This window comes from Artemia sp. Qi Xiang Cuo, chromosome 14 (assembly GCF_049724085.1).
Source record: "Artemia sp. Qi Xiang Cuo chromosome 14, ASM4972408v1, whole genome shotgun sequence".
In the NCBI taxonomy this organism is placed as follows: domain Eukaryota; kingdom Metazoa; phylum Arthropoda; class Branchiopoda; order Anostraca; family Artemiidae; genus Artemia; species Artemia sp. Qi Xiang Cuo.
In genome coordinates this window covers 2,639,368-2,660,590 of record NC_142807.1, presented here as the reverse complement: position 1 = coordinate 2,660,590, position 21,223 = coordinate 2,639,368, and the positions used below count along the sequence as shown (strand labels likewise).

The 21,223-nt window shown below is 37.0% G+C and overlaps 1 protein-coding gene across 1 annotated transcript in view; it reads left to right on the top strand.

The window, feature by feature from the left end:
* LOC148944034 (A disintegrin and metalloproteinase with thrombospondin motifs adt-2-like) overlaps positions 1 to 21,223 on the top strand; it is a 74,342-nt gene that overhangs the window by 5,893 nt on the left and 47,226 nt on the right. The window contains exons 4-6 of the mRNA XM_089100325.1: positions 1,203 to 1,386; positions 15,798 to 15,850; positions 19,469 to 19,660. Of these exons, the coding sequence (XP_088956451.1) occupies positions 1,203 to 1,386; positions 15,798 to 15,850; positions 19,469 to 19,660 (429 nt within the window). The remainder of the gene's footprint in view (positions 1 to 1,202; positions 1,387 to 15,797; positions 15,851 to 19,468; positions 19,661 to 21,223) is intronic.

The following is a 21,223-nucleotide window of genomic DNA, read 5'->3' as shown; positions in this document are numbered from 1 at the left end:
ATCTTATTTGATACATATAAATATAATGATTAGCAACATTATGTTTTTTTATATATACTTTACTTATAGTTTTTTATAGTTATAATTCTTTTTTCCGGTAAATTTGGTTATTGGTGTGATTTTATTTTTTAAAAATTTTTTTTTACAAATAAAAAACAAAACATTTCAAATACACATTGTTTTCAGCAAAGTTAAATGACAGTGGCCTTTTAGAGGGGTTGTGGTGGTAGTTACCCCACTTATACGTACCACTTATATGTAAACCTTGAGCAACATTATAATTTTCTTTTTTGTATTGATGTTGTGACAAATAAAAAACGCACGATTCGAAAGACGTATTATTTTTGTTAAAGTACAAAAATCACTCTCCCCATTAAGCGGTGGCAGGGGTGGTATCTTCATTCTTATTTGTGGTAATGTTTATTATTATTTAGCTGGACTTGAGATTCATATTAATTTATGCTTGTTTAAGTAAAATTTAATAAATCGGTTTATTTCTGCTTGTTTAAGGTTTTAATATAGCTCCTAACTATTCTTTAAAATACTTTTGGAGAGTTCCGTTTAAAAAAACTCATAAAGAAACTTTCTTTTGAAATTTTCGTTTTGAAAATTTTGAGACTTCACGCGATATCTATCATAAAATCAAAAAACTGTCGCTACTAAAGCAGAATATTTTTAACCTTCACAGTCCAAAATATTGGAATTTAAATACTAACACTAAAGTACAAAAACTAGAATAAATTCTTTAGTTTCCTTAAAAGTATTACAAGGAATTAAAAACCAAAATTCAACAACTTTAATGAAAATAATTCATGCCGGCTTGATGACTGGTTACAAACAAAGCACAAGTATGCTTGAAAAACGCAACTAGTACACATTTACTAAACTATACAACTAACCAAATCATCACTGAAATACACACAGATAAAAACAATATAACTTGGGCTAGGAATCTCAACATTTCTTTCATACAACACTACATTTTTCATTCAAATTTTCCCTGATTTACGGGAAAAAAAAATCTAGCTCACCTTTTTCAACTCTTTGGAGCAACAATAAAAAGCCGGCACCGCTTTAATAGCGACTAACGTTGCCATGAGAAGATGAGCTTAATGCTTGTATAACCCTGCAGGGTAACTGCATGTCTACTATTTATAATAACATTGGTCTACACTTTATATATTGTTCCCCTTCTATTTTAGCAAGGCTATATTTTGGACAACGGCAAACCATTCGAACTTCATTCTTTGAATCGTCGCTTGAATGATGTAATAAGCAAGCATGAGCCATTGCTATCAACTTACGTTGAAGATGAGAAGTTCGATTACGTAGGAGTTCATCTGTTTAAACCTATTAATACTCTTCCGGATTTTAGTTTTGACGAAGGTAATATTTAATCTTGATACGAAAATATTCTCAACATAAAATATTTTTACCAAAAAAAAAACATCTTCTGAAAGGCTTTCTATAACAGTATCTGGTAAAATTAGGGCCGTATATTCTACATGGAAACTCAAGAAGAAAGGAAGGAAGACCCATATAGAGTTGAACCCCCCCCCCCCCCTCCGTCTGAACCATAGACTATACAAATAATTAAATTTTGGTAAATGTTAACAATCTTTAACATTCTCTCTTCAAACATATGATGGTTGTTATTATATGATGGTTGCTACCATGGGTCGTACTGTAATAGGCATGTTTAACCAGGAACGCTAGTGCCCTTTTTAATAGTCGAAAGTGATTGGACGGCAACTAACCCCTTTCTCACGTTCACCAGTTCTCCTAAGACATCAGATCAAAATTTTGAAATAGGCATTTTGTTCATCTTATTTGAAAGGTCCGGAAATTATGTTTTTGAGGATGAAACTCCCCCCACAACCCTCAAGGCAAGGGCTGTAAATTATTTCCTGTGGGCATGTGGGGATTTTATAGAAAGCGTTGTTGTAGAAACTACAAAAAGGGCTCATATGATTGGAAATTGAAAGGGCTAGTGTCCATTTTATATTTCTGAAAGTGATTGAAAGGCAACTAACCCCTCTCTCAAGCCCATCATGCTCCCAAACACATCCAATCAACATTTCGAGATAGACATTTTCTTCAATATAGTTGAAAGTCCTGGAAATTAGCTCATTGAGAATCACAACCCCTCCCCCCAAGCACTCAGGGCAAGAGCTTTAAGTTATGCCCTGGGGGCATATAAGGGTTTTATAGAAAGAGTTGTCACAGAAACTTCAAAAAGGGCTTATTCGATTGGAAATTTAAAGGGCTAGTGCACTTTTTAATAGTTGTTAATGATTGGAGGGAAACTAACCCGACTCTCATGCTCACTTTTTCCCCAAACACAGCCAATCAAAATTTTTAGACAGCCATTTTGTTCAACGTAGTTGAAAGGTCCAAAAATTATGTCTTTTAGGATGACAAACCCCCCACAGCCCTCAGGGCAAAGGTTTAAATTATGTCCTGTGGGCACATGGGGATTTTATAGAAATCGTTGTCGCGGAAACTACAAAAAGGGCTCATATGATTGGAAATTGAAAATGCTAGTGTCTTTTTTTTTATAGTCGAAAGTGATTAGAGGGCAACTAATTCCCCTCTCAAAACCACCATTCTTCAAACATATCCATTCAAAATCTTGAGAGAGCTATTTTGTTTAACGAAGATAAAACTTCTGGAAATTAGGTTTTTGAGGATGAAAACACTCCCCCCCCAATTTATGCCCTGGGCATAAAAGAGTTTTATAGAAAGAGTTGTCGCAAAAAATTCAAAAAGGGCTCATTCGATTGGAAATTGAAATGGCTAGTGCCCTTTTTAATAGTCGTCAATTATTGGAGGGCAACTAACCCCACTCTCATGCCCACCTTTCCCCCAAACACATCCAATCAAAATTTTGAGATAGCCATTTTGTTGAACGTAGTTGAAAGGTCCGGAAATTATGTCTTTGAGGATGGCAAACCCTCCACAACCCTCAGGGCAAGGGTTGTAAATTATTTCCTGTGGGCATGTGGGGATTTTTTTTAGAAAGCGTTGTTGTAGAAACTACAAAAAGGGCTCATATGATTGGAAATTGAAAGGGCTAGTGTCCATTTTTATAGTCTAAAGTGATTGCAGGGCAACTAATTCCCTCTCAAGCTCACCATTCCCCAAACACATCCAATCAAAATTTTCAGAGAGCCATTTTGTTCAGCGTAGTCGAAAGGTCTGAAAATGGGGTTTTTGAGGATGATACCCCCCCCCAAAGCTCTCATGACAAGGGTTGTAAATTATGCCTTGAGGGCATATAAGGTTCTTGTAGAAAGCGTTGTCGTAAAAACTTCAAAAAGGGCTCATTCGATTGGAAATTGAAAGGGTTAGTGTCATTTTTATAGTCGAAAGTGATTAGAGGGCAACTGACCTTACTCTCATGCCCACCTTTTCCCCAAAAACATCCAATCAAAATTTTGAGATAGCCATTTTGTTCAGCCCGTAGTTGAAAGGTCCGGAAATCATGCCTTTGAGGATGACAAACCCACCACAGCCCTCAGGACAAGGGTTGTAAATTGTGTCCTGTGGTCATATAAGGATCTTATAGAAAGCGTTGTCGTAGAAACTACAAAAAGGGTTCATATGATTGGAAATTGAAAGGGCTAATGTCCTTTTTTATAGTCTAAAGTGATTGGAGGGCAACTAATTCTTTCTCATACTCACCATTCCCCAAAAACATCCAATCAAAATTTTGAGAGAGCCATTTTGTTCAACGTAGTTGAAAGTTCTGAAAATTAGGTTTTGAGGATGACAACCCCCTCCCCCCAAAAAAAAAGCCCTCACGGTAAGGGTTGTAAGTTATGCCCTGAGGGCAGATAAGGTTCTAATAGAAAGTGTTGCCATAAAAGGGTTCATTCGATTGGAAATTGAAAGGGCTAGTGTCCTTTCTAATAGTCGAAAGTGATTGGAGGGCAACTAACCCCCATCTGACGCCCACTATTTCCTCGAACACATCCAATCAAAATTTTGAGATACTCATTCTGTTCAATGTAGTTGAAAGGTCCGGAAATTATGTCTTTGAAGATAATAAATTCCTTTGAGCCCCCAGGGCAAAGGTTGTAAGCAATGCCCTGGGGGGCATGTAAGGTTTTTACAGAAAGTGTTGCCGTAGAAACTTAAAAAAGGGCTCGTTCAGTTGGGAATTGAAAGGGCTAGTGCCCTTATTAATAGTCAAAAGCGCTCGAAGGGCCAACCGCCCCCCCCAAGCCCATCATTTTCTCAAACACTTCCGATCATTATTTTGATATAGCCATTATGTTGAACGTAGTTGAATTTTCAGGAAAATATGTCTTTTAGTATGGCAAACACCCCCCCTCCCACTGCCTTCAGGGCTAAGGTAGTAAGTTATGCCAAAGGGGCATATAAGGTTTTTGTAGAAAGCGTTGTCATAAAAAATTCAAAAAGGGCTCTTTCGATTAAAATTGAGAGGGCTATTGCCCTTTTCAATAGTCAAAAGTAATCGGAGGGGGAATCCCCCCCCCACGCTCATCATTTCCCCAAACATATCTGATTAATATTTTGATATGGCAATTTTGTTCAACGTGATTGTAAGGTTTGGAAATCATGCCTTTGAGGGTGACAACCTCCCCACCACCTAGCCCTCAGGACTTGGGGTCGTAAGTTATGCTCTTATGGCATTTAAGGTTCTTATAGAAAGTTTGGTCGTAGAAACTTAATAAATGGCTCATTCGATTGGAAATTGAGAGCACTAGGACCTTTTTTATTAGTCGAAAGTGACCAGAGGGCAAATGAACCCCCCCGTCTATCATTTCCCCAAGTACTTCCAAATGAAATTTTGATATAGCCATTTTGTTCAACCTATTTGAAAGATCTGGAAATTATGTCTTTGAGAATAAAAAAATCCCTCCAGCCCTCACGGTAAGGGTTGTAAGTTGCATTGGGGGCATATAAGGTTTATATAGAAAGCGTGGTCATATAAACTTTCGAGGGGGCTCAGTGGATTTGTAATCAGACGCTCTAGTGCTCTTTTTGAGAGTCAAAGTGATCGAAGGGTAGCTACCCCCCCCCCCACACACAAACACGTCGTACTGTCCCGAACTGCATGTAATAGAAATTTTGAGATAGCCGTTTTATTCAAAATAGCCTGAATATCATGTAACAAGGCTTTTGAGGCTGAAACAAACCCCAGAGATTAGGGGCAAGGGTTGAAAGTTATGGCCGGGGGTATTTAAGGTTTTTTTTGCAAGGGATTGTTGTTTAACTTTAGAAGAGGCTTATTTGGTAGAAATTTGGAAGTTCTTGTTCATTTTTAAGCGTCAAAAGTGATGGACGGCATTTAGCCCCCCCCCTCTTCTACAACCCCTCCTTCCGCCAAATGCGTCTGATTGAAATTATGAGATAGCAATTTTTTTTCAAAATAGTCCAAAGAACATATAATAATTTCTCTAGGGATGACAGAACCCCCCAGCGCCCTGGGGATAGGGTTGTAAGTTATTTTATGAAAACAAATAAGGTTTTTATTGAATGAGCGATCGTATAAACATCAGATGGGGCTTATTTGATTTAAAATTGGAAGTTGTGATGCCCTTTTTAAGAGTCAAAGTGATTTGAGAGAAAGCAGCCCCCCCTCCCCTCCTTTCTTTCAAAATAGTCCAAATATGGAAGTTCTTGTTCATTGGTTGAAAGTTGGAAGTTCTTGTTCATTTTTAAGCGTCAAAAGTGATGGACGGCATTCAGCCCCCCCTCTTCTACAACCCCTCCTTTCACCAAATGCGTCTGATCGAAATTATGAGATAGCAATTTTTTTCAAAATAGTCCCAAGAACATATAATAATGTCTCTAGGGATGACACAATCCCCCAGCGCCCTGGGGATAGGGTTGTAAATTATTTTATGATGACATATAAGGTTTTTATTGAATGAGCGGTCGTATAAACATCAGATGGGCTTATTTAATTTAAAATCGGATGTTATAGTGCCCTTTTTAAGAGTCAAAATGATTTGAGAGAAAACAGCCCCCCTCCCCTCCACGCTCAGCATTTGTCTTAACACCTCTAATAAAAATCTGAAGATAAAAATTTTATTCCGCGTAGTAGGTTTCGGAAATTATGTCTGTAAGGAAGACACCCCCCCCCCCCTACAGTTCTCAGGGAAAAGGTTGTAAGTTATGCCCTTGGGGCATATAAGGCTCTTATAGAAAGGGTGGTCGTATATGCTTCGGAGGGGACTCATTGGATTGGTAATAAGCTCTAGTGCCCTTTTTAAGAGTCAAAGTGATCGGAGCGCAGCCCCCCCCAGACACACCCACAAACACGTCGTGTTTTCCTGAGATATATCCAATAGATATTGTGAGACAGTCCCTTCTTCAAAAATAGTCCAAATATCATATAACAGGGTTTTGAGGTTGATAGAAACCACCAGAGCCTGAGGGCGAGGGGTTGTAAGTTATGCCCCTGGGGCATCTAAGGTTCTTATGGAAGGGATGGTTGTATAAGCTTTAGAAATGGCTCATTTGGCTGAAATTGGAAGCTTTAGTTCCTTTTTACGAGTCAATAGTGATGGAGGTCAAGTAGCCCCCCCCCCCCACTCAACTACCCTTCTTTTTACCAAATGAATGTGATTGAAATTGTGCGATGGTAATTTTGTTTAAAATAGTCAAAAAAACCTATAAAAATACTTCCAGGGGTGGCACAACCCCCCAGAGTCGTTGGGCATGGGTTTTAAGTTATGCTCTGAGAGCATATAAGGTTCTTATGGAATGGGTGGTTGTATTAAATTCAAGTGGGCGTCATTCGGTTTTAAATTGGAAGTTATAGTGCCCTTTTTAAGAGTCAAACTGATTTGAGATACCCCCCCCCCTCACGCCCATCATTTCCCGTAAAAAATATCCAAACCAAGTTTTCAGACATCAATTTTTTTCCAGCATTGTTGAAAGGTTCAGTAATCATGCGTAGCAATAGTTGTCGTAGCAGTAGTAGCATTAGTAGCAGGGTGCAAACAGCGCCTTTTTTTCAACATCCTCTTCAACACACGATGAAATTTTTAATTTAATACCATCAACCGGTCCTGAAGCATTGCTGATACGTCTTCTTGACAACGTATATGGTTATAGTGTGTTTCGATCTATTTCAATACAGTTAAAATATTGCCCAAAAATTTCGCCTTAATACCCTTAGGTTTATTAGTTGTAGTAGTAGCACCAGTAAATATAGTAGTAGCAGTAGGAGTACAGTTAATAGTAGTAGTCTTAGCTATAGTAGCAGCAGTAGTAGTGGCAGTAATAGTATTAGTAGCAGTAGTTGTTGCAGTAGATGCATTAGTATTATGACGCAAATATTGTGTTTTGGTTAGTTCAAAATCCCCACAACAAGCGTTGTAAGTTTTAATTTTACACACGAAACTGTTCCATAGATATTGTTAATATGCCCTTTGACAATCTGCATACGGATGGCAGGTTGTCATCCGTACAACAGAAATATTTTCTGAAAATTTCACTTTCATACCTTCATAGGTCATGGATTTTGTGCTAGCCAGAAGACAATGTGAGCATTCGTTTAAGTCTGCTTCTACGGTTATAACTAACGATATTAATTGCATTAAGTTGGAATTTTTAGAGAACGTTTGGGAGGAGTTTCAATTAAACGAAAAACCTATATGCAAGCAGGTATTAAAAGGACATGTAAGCACTATAGGGCATATAAGGACATAGGAAGCGATGCTCTATCATAGCCAATGATATTTTAAAGGAGCTAATTTGATTAGAAATTAAAAGTTTTAGTGTTCTCTTAAGAGTAAAAAATTATTGGAGGGCAATCAGCCCTCCTCTTTAGCTCATAATTTTCCAGACACTTCCAATCAAAATTTTAAGACAGCAATTTTGTTCAGCGTAGCTTCTAGTAAATATATCTCTAGGATTATTGGTTAGGTCAACCCTCCACAGTTATGTAATTTGCCCATTATGCTTAAAAACTAAATATTACTTTAAAATTAAATCAAAACACAAAGTTTGTATGCTGGTTGCCAATAAGACATCTCAGCAATATAAAAAGAACGACTTGTGGTATTAAGTTCAAATTTTTGGGGGCTACTTCTATTGCTACTTCTGCTCTTGATTTTACTAAATTAAAAGAGTGTAATTGTAACCAGGCTTTGAAGGAGCATAAATATAATTTTTTGGGAATGGTATTAACTTTTATTTATCAGGTCAACTGGAGGATGTATATGACTACATTGAACACTAATATCTGTGTCATGATTTTCAAAAGAGTTTATGTTGTTAAAAATTGCTGAAAAAGTTTCACCAGGGTATAAATAGCAGGCCAAACTATAAATTCTTAAAGGAAACCCGGAAAGATTCAAACTATTATTTTCTTTTTCCTCGAAAAAGACTATGTAAATATAGAACGAACCAAAATTAATTACAAATTTTTCCACAAAATAAGTTTTTCAAAAAAAAGTAAAGAACTCCATTAAACCAAAAATACACAAGAATCAAATAATTTACCAAGCATACAACTACCACAAATAAGTATCGATAAATACATGAAACTCAAAACGAACAGAAATTGAAACAAATAACAGAGTCAAACTCGAAACGAGCAGAAATTAATATGAGCAGGGTTCAAAACCCCCTATGCTTTCTAAAAGCCAGAATATAATTTTTACTTTACTGAAAAATTCTTTTAAATGTTTTCGCTTTTATAACTTAAAGAAATCAAAAATTAATCAAGATTTTAAGGAATAAATATCAGTAGGATGTATATTAAACTGACATTGCACGTTCATTTGATTTTTTTTGTAAAGTGTTAGGAGGATACTTTCAGCGTGTGTTAGGAGGATATTGAAAAGAAACAAAGGGTGCTATGCGCATACCGCAACTAATACCACTGCTATTACTACTACAACTATTGCTACTGAAACTAAGGGTATTAAGGTGAAGCTTTCAGGAAATGTTTAAGTCAATCAAAACACAATATAAGCACGTAGATTGTCAAAAGAGTGCACCTTTAATATCTCAGGAATGGCTTAGATCATTAAGTTGAAACTTTCAGGGTATATTGAGGCGTATTCTGAATTAACCAAAAGGCACTATGTGCACACTACTACTATGGTTGCGATTACTGCAACTAGTTAGGCTAATAGTCAAATTCTATAAGGTTTCGTGTAGCAATTAAGGCTTGATTTAATAAGAAATCCTTAAAAAATAAAAAAAATATTCAGTAAACTCTTTTATTCTGTAAGAGTTTACTGAACTCTTGTATTCTATAAAAACAAAAAGGCCTCCCCCAGGTCAACGTGTCCCAGGCGGTGACAGGGGAACACTCCACAGATATATAGGGTACCTCCAAAGGAGGCATGGACCAAGGAGAGACTTTTTCCCTGGAGGTCTATAATAAAACTGGGGCACCTTCGCCTGGGGCCATAAATACAGGCGGAGGAGGAAGAAAGCCCCTCAAATGTACACTCAGTAGGACCCATCAGTGTGTGGACACGTCCTGTGGGTACAAACCTTCTCCCAGCAATGGGTTAAATTGCATGGTGACACAGAAAACCATCGTGGAAGGATTCTCGATAGGAAGACAACTGCGGCAAGGCCTAAGATCCAGATCCATGGACAACGGCCCCCGCAAAGGACTGCCTCGACCCTTTCGGGGTACCTGCAAGACTGGGGACCTTGTGGTCAACTCTACTCTCACTTGAGGAGTAGCATCCCGCGAGGAAATTATAGCCTAGTGAACGACACAGCATTCGCATGGGATTCTGATTTCGCATGAAACTGCACGATATAGAATTTATTTATTCATGCAGAAAGGATGGGGTACATGTACAGGGAGTAGGGCTTGTGATGAACAAGGAAGCTGTTAAGTTTTATTTAGGCTGGGAATATATTAAAAATAGGATACTAATCCCTCATTTGATGACTACAAACTTCAGGGTATGAGTTATAGTAGTATATGCCCCTGTAGAGCCGACTGACGGCGATATTGGTGACTCAGATGAATTTTAATTACAGTAAAAAGAGGAATTAGGCAGGGCACCAGGTAGAAACATGGTGCTTTTATTAGGAGATTTTAACGCACAGACTAGTAAAAATAGGGATAGATGGTATCCTAGTCTAGTTAATTGTCGTGTAGGAAAGGAAAACAGCAATTGTTACAGACTGCTGTAATTTTGTAGGTAAAACAATCTAATTATAACCCATACAGTGTTTGGTCATAAAATGGCCCATAAGTTAACGTGGTATTCACGTGATGGTAAGACGGCAAACCATATTGATTACGTTATTGTAAACCGAAGAATGGCAGGATCAATACCGGATACTAGGGTATATAGGAGTGCTATTATTGATGTTAAAAGGAAAGATCACCATCTAGTAGCATCTAGGGTTAATTTAAAGCTGAAATTTCGGAAGGGTAACTCACTCCCGGGAAGTTATGATTGTGGTAGACTCAAGGGTAATAATTTGAGAGAAAGTTTCCAGGAACAGTTGAATACTAAACTTCAGAGTTGAAAATTTGACAATGTAGAAGATGGATAAAATAATAATGGGAAAACAATTTTTGAAATTGCTGATGGTGTCTTAGGGAAGAAAATTAGGAACGCAGCTAGAAATATTAGTGAAAAAGTTTTATGTTTAATAGAGGGGAGAAACGGCTTATACAAGAATTATCTGCCTGATACATCATATGGGAACAAGAGGAATGTAAAGAAAGTGGAGAAAGGATTAAAAAATCAACTAGGAAGGTGTGAAGTGGAGGCCATTGATGATATTACCGAAGATCTGGAAGATGCGGCTAGAAGGCATAATAGTAAAATATTGTACTGATATGATAATAAATTGAGGGGGAGTAGTTAATACGGACTTGTCCCAGTTGAAGATAGAATCGGGACCAACGATAAGTGAATAGGAATTAGTTAAAGAGAGATGGGCAGAACATTTTGAGAATGTGCTAAACCGAGATAGAGTTACAGAAAAAGATACAGAGGAAAATGAAAAGGTTTGTGATACCTTGGAGGTGAAGAAAGATTTGTTTTGTAAGGAAAAATTAGCGACAGTTCCAAAACGATTACAAAATAATAAAGCCCCAGGTGCTGATACTGTGGTAATTGAGTTTCTTAAATATATTGGCTCTTCGATTAGAAATAATTTACTGAAGATTATGAATAGGATCGGAGGCAATGCTATAGCGTTACCTACAGTAAAGGCCATACGGCTGAAATGTTTTATTATTTATTATTTTTTCTCTGAGGCACTTCACGTGGAAGGGGTCACCACAAAAACTTCGGACAGGGCTCATTCCATTGGAAATTGGAAGTTCTAGTACCCTTTTTAAGACTAAAAAGCGATCGGAGGGCAACTAGCCGAACCCACGCCCTTTTCCCAAATGAATCTGATCAAAATTTTGAGATAGCCATTTTGTTAAAAATAATTCAAAGATCATATAAAAAATTCTGGTGTCGACACAACCCCCCAGGGTCCGAGGGCAGGTGTTGTAATTTATTCCCTGGGGTTATACATGGTTCTTATGGAAGGGATGCTCGTATAAACATCAGAGAAAGCTCATTTGATTGGAAATTGCAAGTTCTAGTTGACTTTTTAAGAGTCAAAATAGATCAGAGGCAACTAGCCCCTCTCCTCCACGCCCGTTTTCCCAAAACCCTTCCAACAAAAACTTTGAGGTAGCTATTTCTTTTTAAAATAGTTCAAAGATCATATAACGAAAACTCCAGGGTCAACACAACCCTCCAGGGCCAGGGGGCAGGCGTCTTAAGTTTTGCTGTGGGGGCAAATATGGTTCTTATGAAAGGGATGCTCGTATAAACTTCAGAGGGGGCTCATTTGATTGGAAATTCAAAGTTCTAGTTCACTTTTTAAAAGTCAAAAGAGATCCGAGGGCAACTAGCCCCCCTCCCACGCTTTCCCCCCAAAAACCCATCCGATGAAAATTTTGCGACAGCAATTTTGTTAAAAATAGTTTAAAGGTCAGATAAAAAAAAATCTCCGGTGTCGATACAACCCCCCAGGGCCCGGGGGCAAGCGTTCTAAATCATGCCCTGGGGGAATATATGGTTCTTATGGAAGAGTATGGTCGTATAAACTTTAGAGAGGGCTCATTTGATTGGAAATTGAAAGTTCTAGTTCAGTTTTGAAGAGTCAAAAGAGATCGAAGGATAAAAAGCCCCCCACGCTCTTTTTTCCCCAAACTCAGATACAAATTTTGAGATAGCCATTTTGTTTTTATAAAAATAGTTCAAAACTTAGATAACAAAAACTCCGGCGTCGACACAGCCCCATAGGTCCTAGGGGGACAGGCTTAGTAAGTTATTTTCTGGGGACGTATGTGGTTCTTATGAAAGGGATGCTCGTATAAACTTCAGAGAGGGCTCATTTGATTGGAAATTGAAAGTTCTAGTTCAATTTTTAAGAGTCAAAAGAGATCTGAGGGCAACTAGCCCCACACCCACGCCCTTTTTTCCGCAAACCCATCCGATACAAATTTGAGGTAGCCATTTGGTTCAAAATAGTTCAAAGGTCAGATAAGGAAAACTCTTGTGTTGACACAACCCCTCAGGGCCCAGGGAAGGGTATTGCAAGTTATGCTCTGGAGGCATATATGGTTCTTATGGAAAGAATGCTTATATAAACTTCGGAGAGGGCTCATTAGATTGGAAATTGACAGTTCTAGTTCACGTTTTAAGGTTCATAGGAGATCGGAGGGCAACTAGCCCCCACCCACCCCCCTTTTTTCCCAAATGAATCCGATAAAAATTTTGAGATGGCCATTTTTATAAAAATAGTTCAAAGGTCAGATAACAAAAACTCCGGTGTCAACACAACCGCCCAGGGCCACGGGGAGGCGTTGTAAGTTATACCCTTGGGGTACATATTTCTTAAGGAAGGGAAACTCGTATAAACTTCAGAGAGGGCTTATTTGATTGGAAATTGAAAGGTCTAGTTCACTTTTTAAGAGTCAAAAGATATCGGAGGGCAACTAGTCCGCCCACGCCCGTTTTTTTCCGAACCCATCCGAGAAAATTTTGAGACAGCTATTTTATTAAGTTTAGTTCAAAGGTCAAATAAAAAAAACTTCGGTGTCGATATAACACCCAGGGCCTGGGGGGCAGACGTTGTAATTTTAGCCCTTGGGGCATCTAGGGTTCTTATGGAAGGGAAGCTCGTATAGACTTCAGAGAGGGCTCATTTGAAAGGAGATGAAAGTTCTAGTTTACTGCTTAAGAGTTACAAGAGATCAGAGGGCAACTAGTCCTCCACGCCCTTTTCCCCCAAACCCATCTGATACAAATTTTGAGACACCCATTTAAAAAAAAAAATAGTTAAAATGTCAAATAACAAAGACTCCGGTGTCGATACAACCCCCCAGGGCAGAGGAGCAGGCGCTGTAAGTTATATCCATGGATCATATATGATTCTTATGAAAGAGATCCTCGTATAAACTTCAGAGAGGGCTCATTTGATTGGAGACTGAAAGTTGTCGTTCACTTTTTAAGATTCAAAAGAGATCGGAGGGCAACTAGCCCCTCCACGACCTTTTCCCCCAAACCCATCTAATAAAAATTTTGAGAAGCCCGTTTTTTTTTAATAGTTCAAAGGTCAGATAACAAAACTCCGATGTCGAAACAATCCTCCAGGGCCCGAGGGCAGGCGTTGTAAGTTATGTCCGTGGGGCCTAAACGTTTCTTATTAAAGGGATACTAGTATAAACTTCGGAGAGAGCTCATTTGATTGGAAACTGAAAGTTCTAGTTCACTTTTAAGAGTCAAGAATGACCTGAATGCAAATATCCCCTCCACGCCCTTTTTCCCAAACTCATCCGATAAAAATTTTAGGATAGCCATTTTTGTTTATAAAATAGTTAAAAATTAGATAACAAAGACTCCGGTGTCAACATAAACCCCCAGGGCCCAGGGGGCAGGCTTAGTAAGTTAAGTCCTGCGGGCGTGTATGGTTCTTATGAAAGATATGCTCGTATATACTTCAGAGAGGGCTCATTTGCGTAGAAATTGAAAGTTATAATTCAATTTTTAAGAGTAAAAAGACATCCGAGGGCAACTAGCCCCCCCCCTCCTCTAGCGCTTTTCCCCCAAATCCATCCGACAGAAATTTTTGAGATAGCTATTTTTAAAAAAATAGTTGAAACATCAGATAACAAAAACTCCGGGGTCGACACAACCCCCTAGAACCCGAGAACAAGTGTTTAAAGTTATGCTCAGGAGGTCTATAAGCTTTTTATGTATGGGGTGGTCATATAAACTTCGAAGGTGGCTCATTTGATTAAAAATTGGAAATTCTAGTCCACTTTATAAGTCTCGAAAGAGATCTGTGTGCAACTAGCCCCCCTAGCCCGTTTTCCCTAAACCTATCAGTTCTCGTTTGGCATCTGACCTGTAAACATCAGTTTTATTTTTAAGCCGGATTAAATTTAGAATTAATTACAGTGGACAGTTTCGCAATAAGTGAATTAATTCACGTTTTGTGAAAAGAAAAAGGACTTATATTACGGTAGCAATCAACAGATTATCCTATTATTTGTGTGGCGTTTGAATTACTTTGGATTAGCTGATTAAGGATGCCAGAGTACGGTGGTGAATAACAAAGCAGGTTCCGCGGACCACCGGGCCAGCCGTCAATTGCTGATTGCCACTGCTGCCGTGGGCCTGCCCACTGAAAGATAAGTTGATTTTATTTCTCTTTTTTGGTTTTTCTCGTAGTTGCGAAGAAATGTCAAAATTTCAACAGTTCCAGCTTGCGTTAGCGAATTTCAAAAGATTCCCGCTGTGGCCCATAAGAATTATCCAAGTTTCAAAGGATAAAAAAGGAATCTTCAACTACTTAGTTTTTGCGTATGGGGATCACACAGAGTCACGCCTAACGGAGAATAGTCTCATCTCGTTTGAGGACAATTACCGCGAAGCATCTACAAAAACTGATAAAAATGTTGGAAGTGCGTTTAAAGAGGTTAACCAAAACCCGGACATTTACAAGATGGCTTCCAAAACTTTCGCATCACTGAGAGCAGTTTCTTCTGGACCATCTACCGCGGATTTGCTAGTTAAAATAGTCGCAACTGAGGAAGAAATCGCTAAGACAAAAGAATCAATGATGAGCGCGATTACTAGGCAAGTTCAAGATAAATACGGAAACGACCGAACTCTGAAAACTTCTGTTGAGACTATCGTGAGTGAAATATACTCGTCAGTGTCGCTTGAGTTTAATCCGAAGCTAGAGCAATTGTTGGTATCAGTAAAGAATATCAAAGGACTGATTGAAAATTTAGAGAACCGTATTGCAAAATTAGAAGTGAAAATTGATGATTATGAGCAAGAAAAACAGCTTGGAACTCTAGTTTTTCATGGTATTAAACAGCAGCCGGGTGTTGGCTTGAAGTCGACCATTCTGAAAATAGCCTCGCAAAAGCTGGAGCTTTCCGGTATCTCTGATTGTGATTTTGCTATGGTTTACAGTTCGAAATATATATATATATATATATATATATATATATATATATATATATATATATATATATATATATATATATATATATATATATATATATATATATATATATATATATATATTTAATATATATTTAATATATCCCACGTCATAAATGAATCTTGGAATTTGTTTTCTATCTTAGCGTTGATTAATACAGAGGCGTACCCTTAAAATATCTTTTCGGGTGATTCTACATCTGCTACAGGCAAATTAATTCAAGCAACACTTCAATATATTATACTGTGTGATTAATGTTCCAATGTCACAACGAATCATGACATCTTATTATTTTTTCCCAGATGCTCCAGTAATCAAACAGCCAGGAGATGAGACAAATACAAATAATGAAAAAGTAAGTAGCTATAACAGTTTATGTTTTTTACCATCTTTAGAGACTTGTTTTAGCCAATGTGCAGAGTGTTTGCTTACTTGCCCGACATTCTCGAACCTTTTGGAGATTAAATAAAAAAAAAAGTTTTTTTTAGCTGAAAGTAAGGAATGACGCTAGAACTTAAAACGAACAGAAATTATTCCGTATATGAAAGGGGCTGTCCCTTGTTCAACGACTCCCTCTTTACGCTAAAGTTTTTTATTGTTTAAAAAAAGAGAATTGTGAGAAAGCAAACTTTAGCGTAAAGAGCGAGGCGTTGAGGAGGGGACAGCCCTTTCATATACGGAATAATTTCTGTTCTTTTTAAGTTTTAACGTCGTTCCTTACTTTCAGTTAAAAAAAACTTGTTTTTTCTATTTAATTTTTGAACGTTTTTGAAAAGGTTGCAGGTTTTTGCAGGTTTTGATTATGGCTCACTGTACATGAATAATTAAAACAAAATTTGCATATTAATTTTACTTTTATTTGGTTAAATGGCTTTCTCGAAACTTTTATTTACGAACGTTTTTATTAGTAATAAATATACGTACCTGACGAATTAAATTACGTAACGAACTCCTATATTCATATATTTTAATACGTATTTTAGAGGGTTCGCCCCCTAGTCAGTACCTTGCTTTTTAAGCTAAAGTTCGAATTTTGTTCCAATTCTTTAAAAATGACCTCTTAATCAAAAAGGCAGTTAATTAGAATAAATATCTCTTATGAAAGTACTAAAAAATCTTTGGCTTAAAGAGCGAAGTACTGACTAGGGGGTGAACCCAATCATATACGTAATGTTTTCTGTTCGTTTTAAGTTTTGATGTTGTTCCTTACTTTCAGTTGAAAAACTTGCATTGTTTTTATTTAATTTCTGATCTTTTTTTTAAATAATGCTTGGAAATCCGGCGTCCCCTTCATAGCAATGTCCCTTCCCCCTTGCAAACTTCCTTCATGGAAAGATCCTCCCACATAATAAACACGCATCCGTGATCTTTCTTCTGGAAAAAAATGCAGAATTCCACATTTTTGTAGATAGGAGCTTAAAGCCTCGACAGTAGGGTTCTCTGATACGCTGAATATAATGGTGTGATTTTCATTAAGGTTCTATAGCTTTTAGGGGGTCTTTCTGCCTTTTTTGGAAAATCAGCCAAATATCAACGCGTAACTTTTGATAGGTAGGACTAAACTTGATGAAACTTATATATTTGAAATCAGCATTAAAATATGATTCTTTTGGTGTATCTATTGGTATCAAAATCCCGTTTTCTAGAGTTTCGGTTACCATTGAGCCGGGTCGCTTCTTACTTAGAGTTCGTTAGCACGAACTGTTTGATTAAATAAAAAAACAAATTTTTCAACCGAAAGTAAGGAGAAGCATTAAAACTTAAAATGAGCAGAAACTATTAAGTATATTAGGAGGGTTGCCCCCTTCTTAATATCTCGCTCGTCACGCTAACGTTTTCAGCATTAAAAAAAAAAAAAATCTTCCTATTGTTCTAATTAAACGGCCCTTGTGTTTCAGGAGTTGCACTTAAGGAATTGGGGAAAAACTTCCAAATTCAGCATCAAGAGCGAGCTGTTAAGAAGGGGGAGACCCCATCATATACATAATAATTCCTGTTTTAAGTATTAATGTTGCTCCTTACTTTCAGTTGAAAAAAACTTGTTTTTTTATTTTATTTCTGATCGCTTTTTAAATAATTCCGGGAAATCTGGCTACCCATCCACGGAAATATCTTCTAGACAATTCAAGCCCAGTGAAAATTCCCTTCATAAAATTACCATTACCGTTACCATTAACCATCTCCACATGTAAATTTGATTTACCAAAGAGAAAGTAAGACAAATAAAAATAATTTTATATAGGAATTCTGGAAAATTCCTCCAGTGTAAAATTTCCCCTGAAAAGTTCACCCCCGTATACTTCCCTCTCCATGAAAAATTATCCCCGTGGAAAATCCCCCCTCGCAGAAAATTCACCCCCCCCCTCAATAAATATATGTATTCTTACCAATAACAAATACTCTACGTAAACAATGGACAAATTTCATGGCTTACAGATCTTTCCCCAGGGGCTGTGGGAGTCAAGTTATCCCCAAAAGCATAGTCACTGGTCTTTTTAACTATGCTGAACAAAATGGTTGTCTATAAATTTTGATTGGACGACTTTGAGGGAAAAAGGGGGATGGGAGAGAGGTTAGTTACCTTCTAATCTTTTTGTTCAATTAAAAAGGGCATTGGAACTTTTAATTTCTGTTCCAATGAGCCCTTTCTAGATATTCTAGAACTATTGGTTCCATGCAATCACCACTGAAAAAAAAAGCAACAACAAACAAATAAACACGCACCCGTGATCTTGCTTCTGAAAAAAAAAAATGCGGCATTCCAAATTTTTGCCTATGGGAGCTTGAAACTTCTGCAATAAGGTTCTCGGTTAAACTGAATCTGAAGGCGGATATTTATTAAGGTTATTTGATTTTTTTTAGGGGCGTTTCTCACCTTTTTAGAAAATTAGACAAAATTTTCAGGCTCGTAGCATTTGACGAGTAGTATTAAACTTGATACATCCTATGCATTTTGAATCAGCATAATAAGCCAATTCTTTTGATATGTCTATTGGTATCAAAATTCTGTTTTTTAGAGTTTTGGTTACTATTGAGCCGCATAACTCCTTACTGACAGTTCGTTACCACGAACTGTTTGATGCTGAAACGATCTCTATCACTTTACTAGTAAGAATTTATTGTATTAACATCTCTTTTGGTTACTTTGTAGAGGGGAAGTTTTTTTTAAAATGTATTTAGTTGAGGATTTGCCACTATTAGGACGTCAAATTGTCAGATGTAAAAAATATACATGTTAAAAGTTGTTTTAGAAGCTTTAGAAAGTTATTTAACCTATTAAAGAGCTAAGCTTAAGGGCTATTTAGTTAACTGTGCAGCTTGTTTTCTAGATATAACAGATAAACTTGGACCTTTTTGAGCTATTGAAAAATCACTAGTACGATGATTTATTACAAAATAAATCACACAGAAAAAATGAATCAAAAGCATACTAAGAGCTCAGCTTTTGATAGCTTGTAGCGAAAACAATCGTAACAAAAAACGGGAATATAATGAGTGTAATTCAATAAATTTAACGAAGTGAATTACTTCTAAGAAATACATACAGAATTAGTTCACTATCAAAATATTACAATTCTTGACCTAGAAAAATATGTTTTGATTTTCTTTCTAAATGTTTTTTAACATTCTATTAACGCAGCTTCCCGGTTAGAGTTACAGAAACAGGGAATCTTCTCCTAATCTTTTTCTGATTTAGACAGTGTTTTAAAGTGAATAATATTGTTGTAAAGGTACTGAGACTCCCCAAGAGCATGGCTAATAGCTCCTAAAATTTCATTTTTGAAAAAAAGAAACATCCAAGAAGAGATTAAGTTGTAGTTTAAGAGTTTCATGTAAATTGAGTGTCAACAACCATATGTTACCTAGAGATCAGCTCCTTATCTATAGTAAAAATATATTAAAGTAATTCCGAACTCTTAAAAAGTTTTTAAAAATGTAAAAAAGGTTTTATTAAATATTTCTTATGGTACAGATTGAAACAGAAAAAAGAATGTATCAGCCGTCTTCATTCTTCCACAAGCGTCGCGTGGGCTCAAGCGCTTTTGACGATTTACATTTGGAACTTGCTCTATTTGTTGACGAAGCAGCGTATAAGAAATTTTCTGAGTTTTACCGCAATGACGACACACTGACCAGGGATATGATTCTAGCCTATGTCAATGGGGTAAGTAGTAGTATTTCATTTTTTAATTTTTTAAAGGAACATTTTTAAACAGATATATAAGGAAAATTTAAATTAAATATTTTAAATGAAATTGTAAAGAAGCACAGAGAAAGTAAATGTCACAGTTTTTCTACCTCATTCTCCAACAATAAGTTCTTTTGGTAATTTAACTTTGACAAGGTTAAAGCTGGTGATCATACCTAAAGTTGGACAAAAGGAGTATTGGGTGTTTTTTTATGTAGTATATCTTCCTTGTTTACTGATAATGTTCGAGATATATCTATATTTGATTATTTAGACAACTTCCACAGCTCTTTGAAGTACCTTTTTTACAGATGAATCCTAGATAATTGTTTACTTTAATTTTGGGAGCTTCTTTTCTTAGTTTTAACCTCTATCGATTTTGGGGTATTACCCCAAAAAAATTTTGTAGTTTATCCGACGTTTATAATAGCTGGCTAATTCTAAGCTTATCCGCTTGATGCTCCAGCGCACTGACATGACATAGTTTATATATCGCAGCCAGTTAACCTCCAGGAGGTTTTAGTTGAATGGCGTGGAGAAGATGAAAAAAAGTGCTATCGAATCCTTGTGGTAATGAAACCTTGGCTTTCTAAAGTAATAGTCTATGAACTGAGTGTCATGTAATGCAACGAGGCTAGATAAATCTTGTCACTAAAACGAGAACCAGATACTTAATGGAACCCAAGGCCAATTCTGCCTGGCATAAATTGCTTAAAATCCGAGAGAACCTTGGACTATTTATCGAGGAGGCCAGAGACCAGATCTAAATACCGAAATCAGATAAATTCTTTTGCTATATTTCCTGGTTCCAAGAATTTGCTGCTCCCAATCGTTTCTCTCACTATAAAAGGCCAGATCGTGTCTGTATCCCCAAAATGAATAGCTAGGAATACTACCTCTTAGTTTCCAAAAAGTTTGTTTAAGACCCAACCTCCTTTTCTATTAGGTATCCTGATGACATAACTCCAAGGAGTCTCTTTTTCCCCAAAAATAATAGGTTGGCTTTGGCAACCCAGAAGCTCCAACAATGACGCTAGTTCTTGTTTCGCACACAGCTTAACGGATAACCCCTTTTGGTAGGTGTTTTGGTGACGAGAACTTAACACCCTCCTACCCCCACAGCTATCAGATCTAGGCAGGACCCTTTCCCTAATAAAACAGCCTCTTGGCACAAAAGAGAAATAGATTTGGTCTGGTAAGGAAAGGCAGGGAAAAAAATTTAAGGATATCTAGAATCTTATTATGACATCTTAAGAATTTTAGATACTGTTTTATTAAGTAGAGTTTGTACGAAATAAGGTGTAAAAAAGGAGCAACACTTTCAATTTGAATTCCGTGTTAAGAAAAAAATTGTAGCTTTTAACCTTTCAAGTATTTTTGGTATTTCATAACAAGTCCTATTAAAATCAAGTTGCCATCAAGCCATGGCTAATTGGAGAAAAAGCCAAAACAGATAGTCTGAGTGAGAGGCAAAGCTGGTATAAGCCTTTGTCAGGATTGTATAAAAATGAGGTCATTTTTATATGTTGATAGATAACT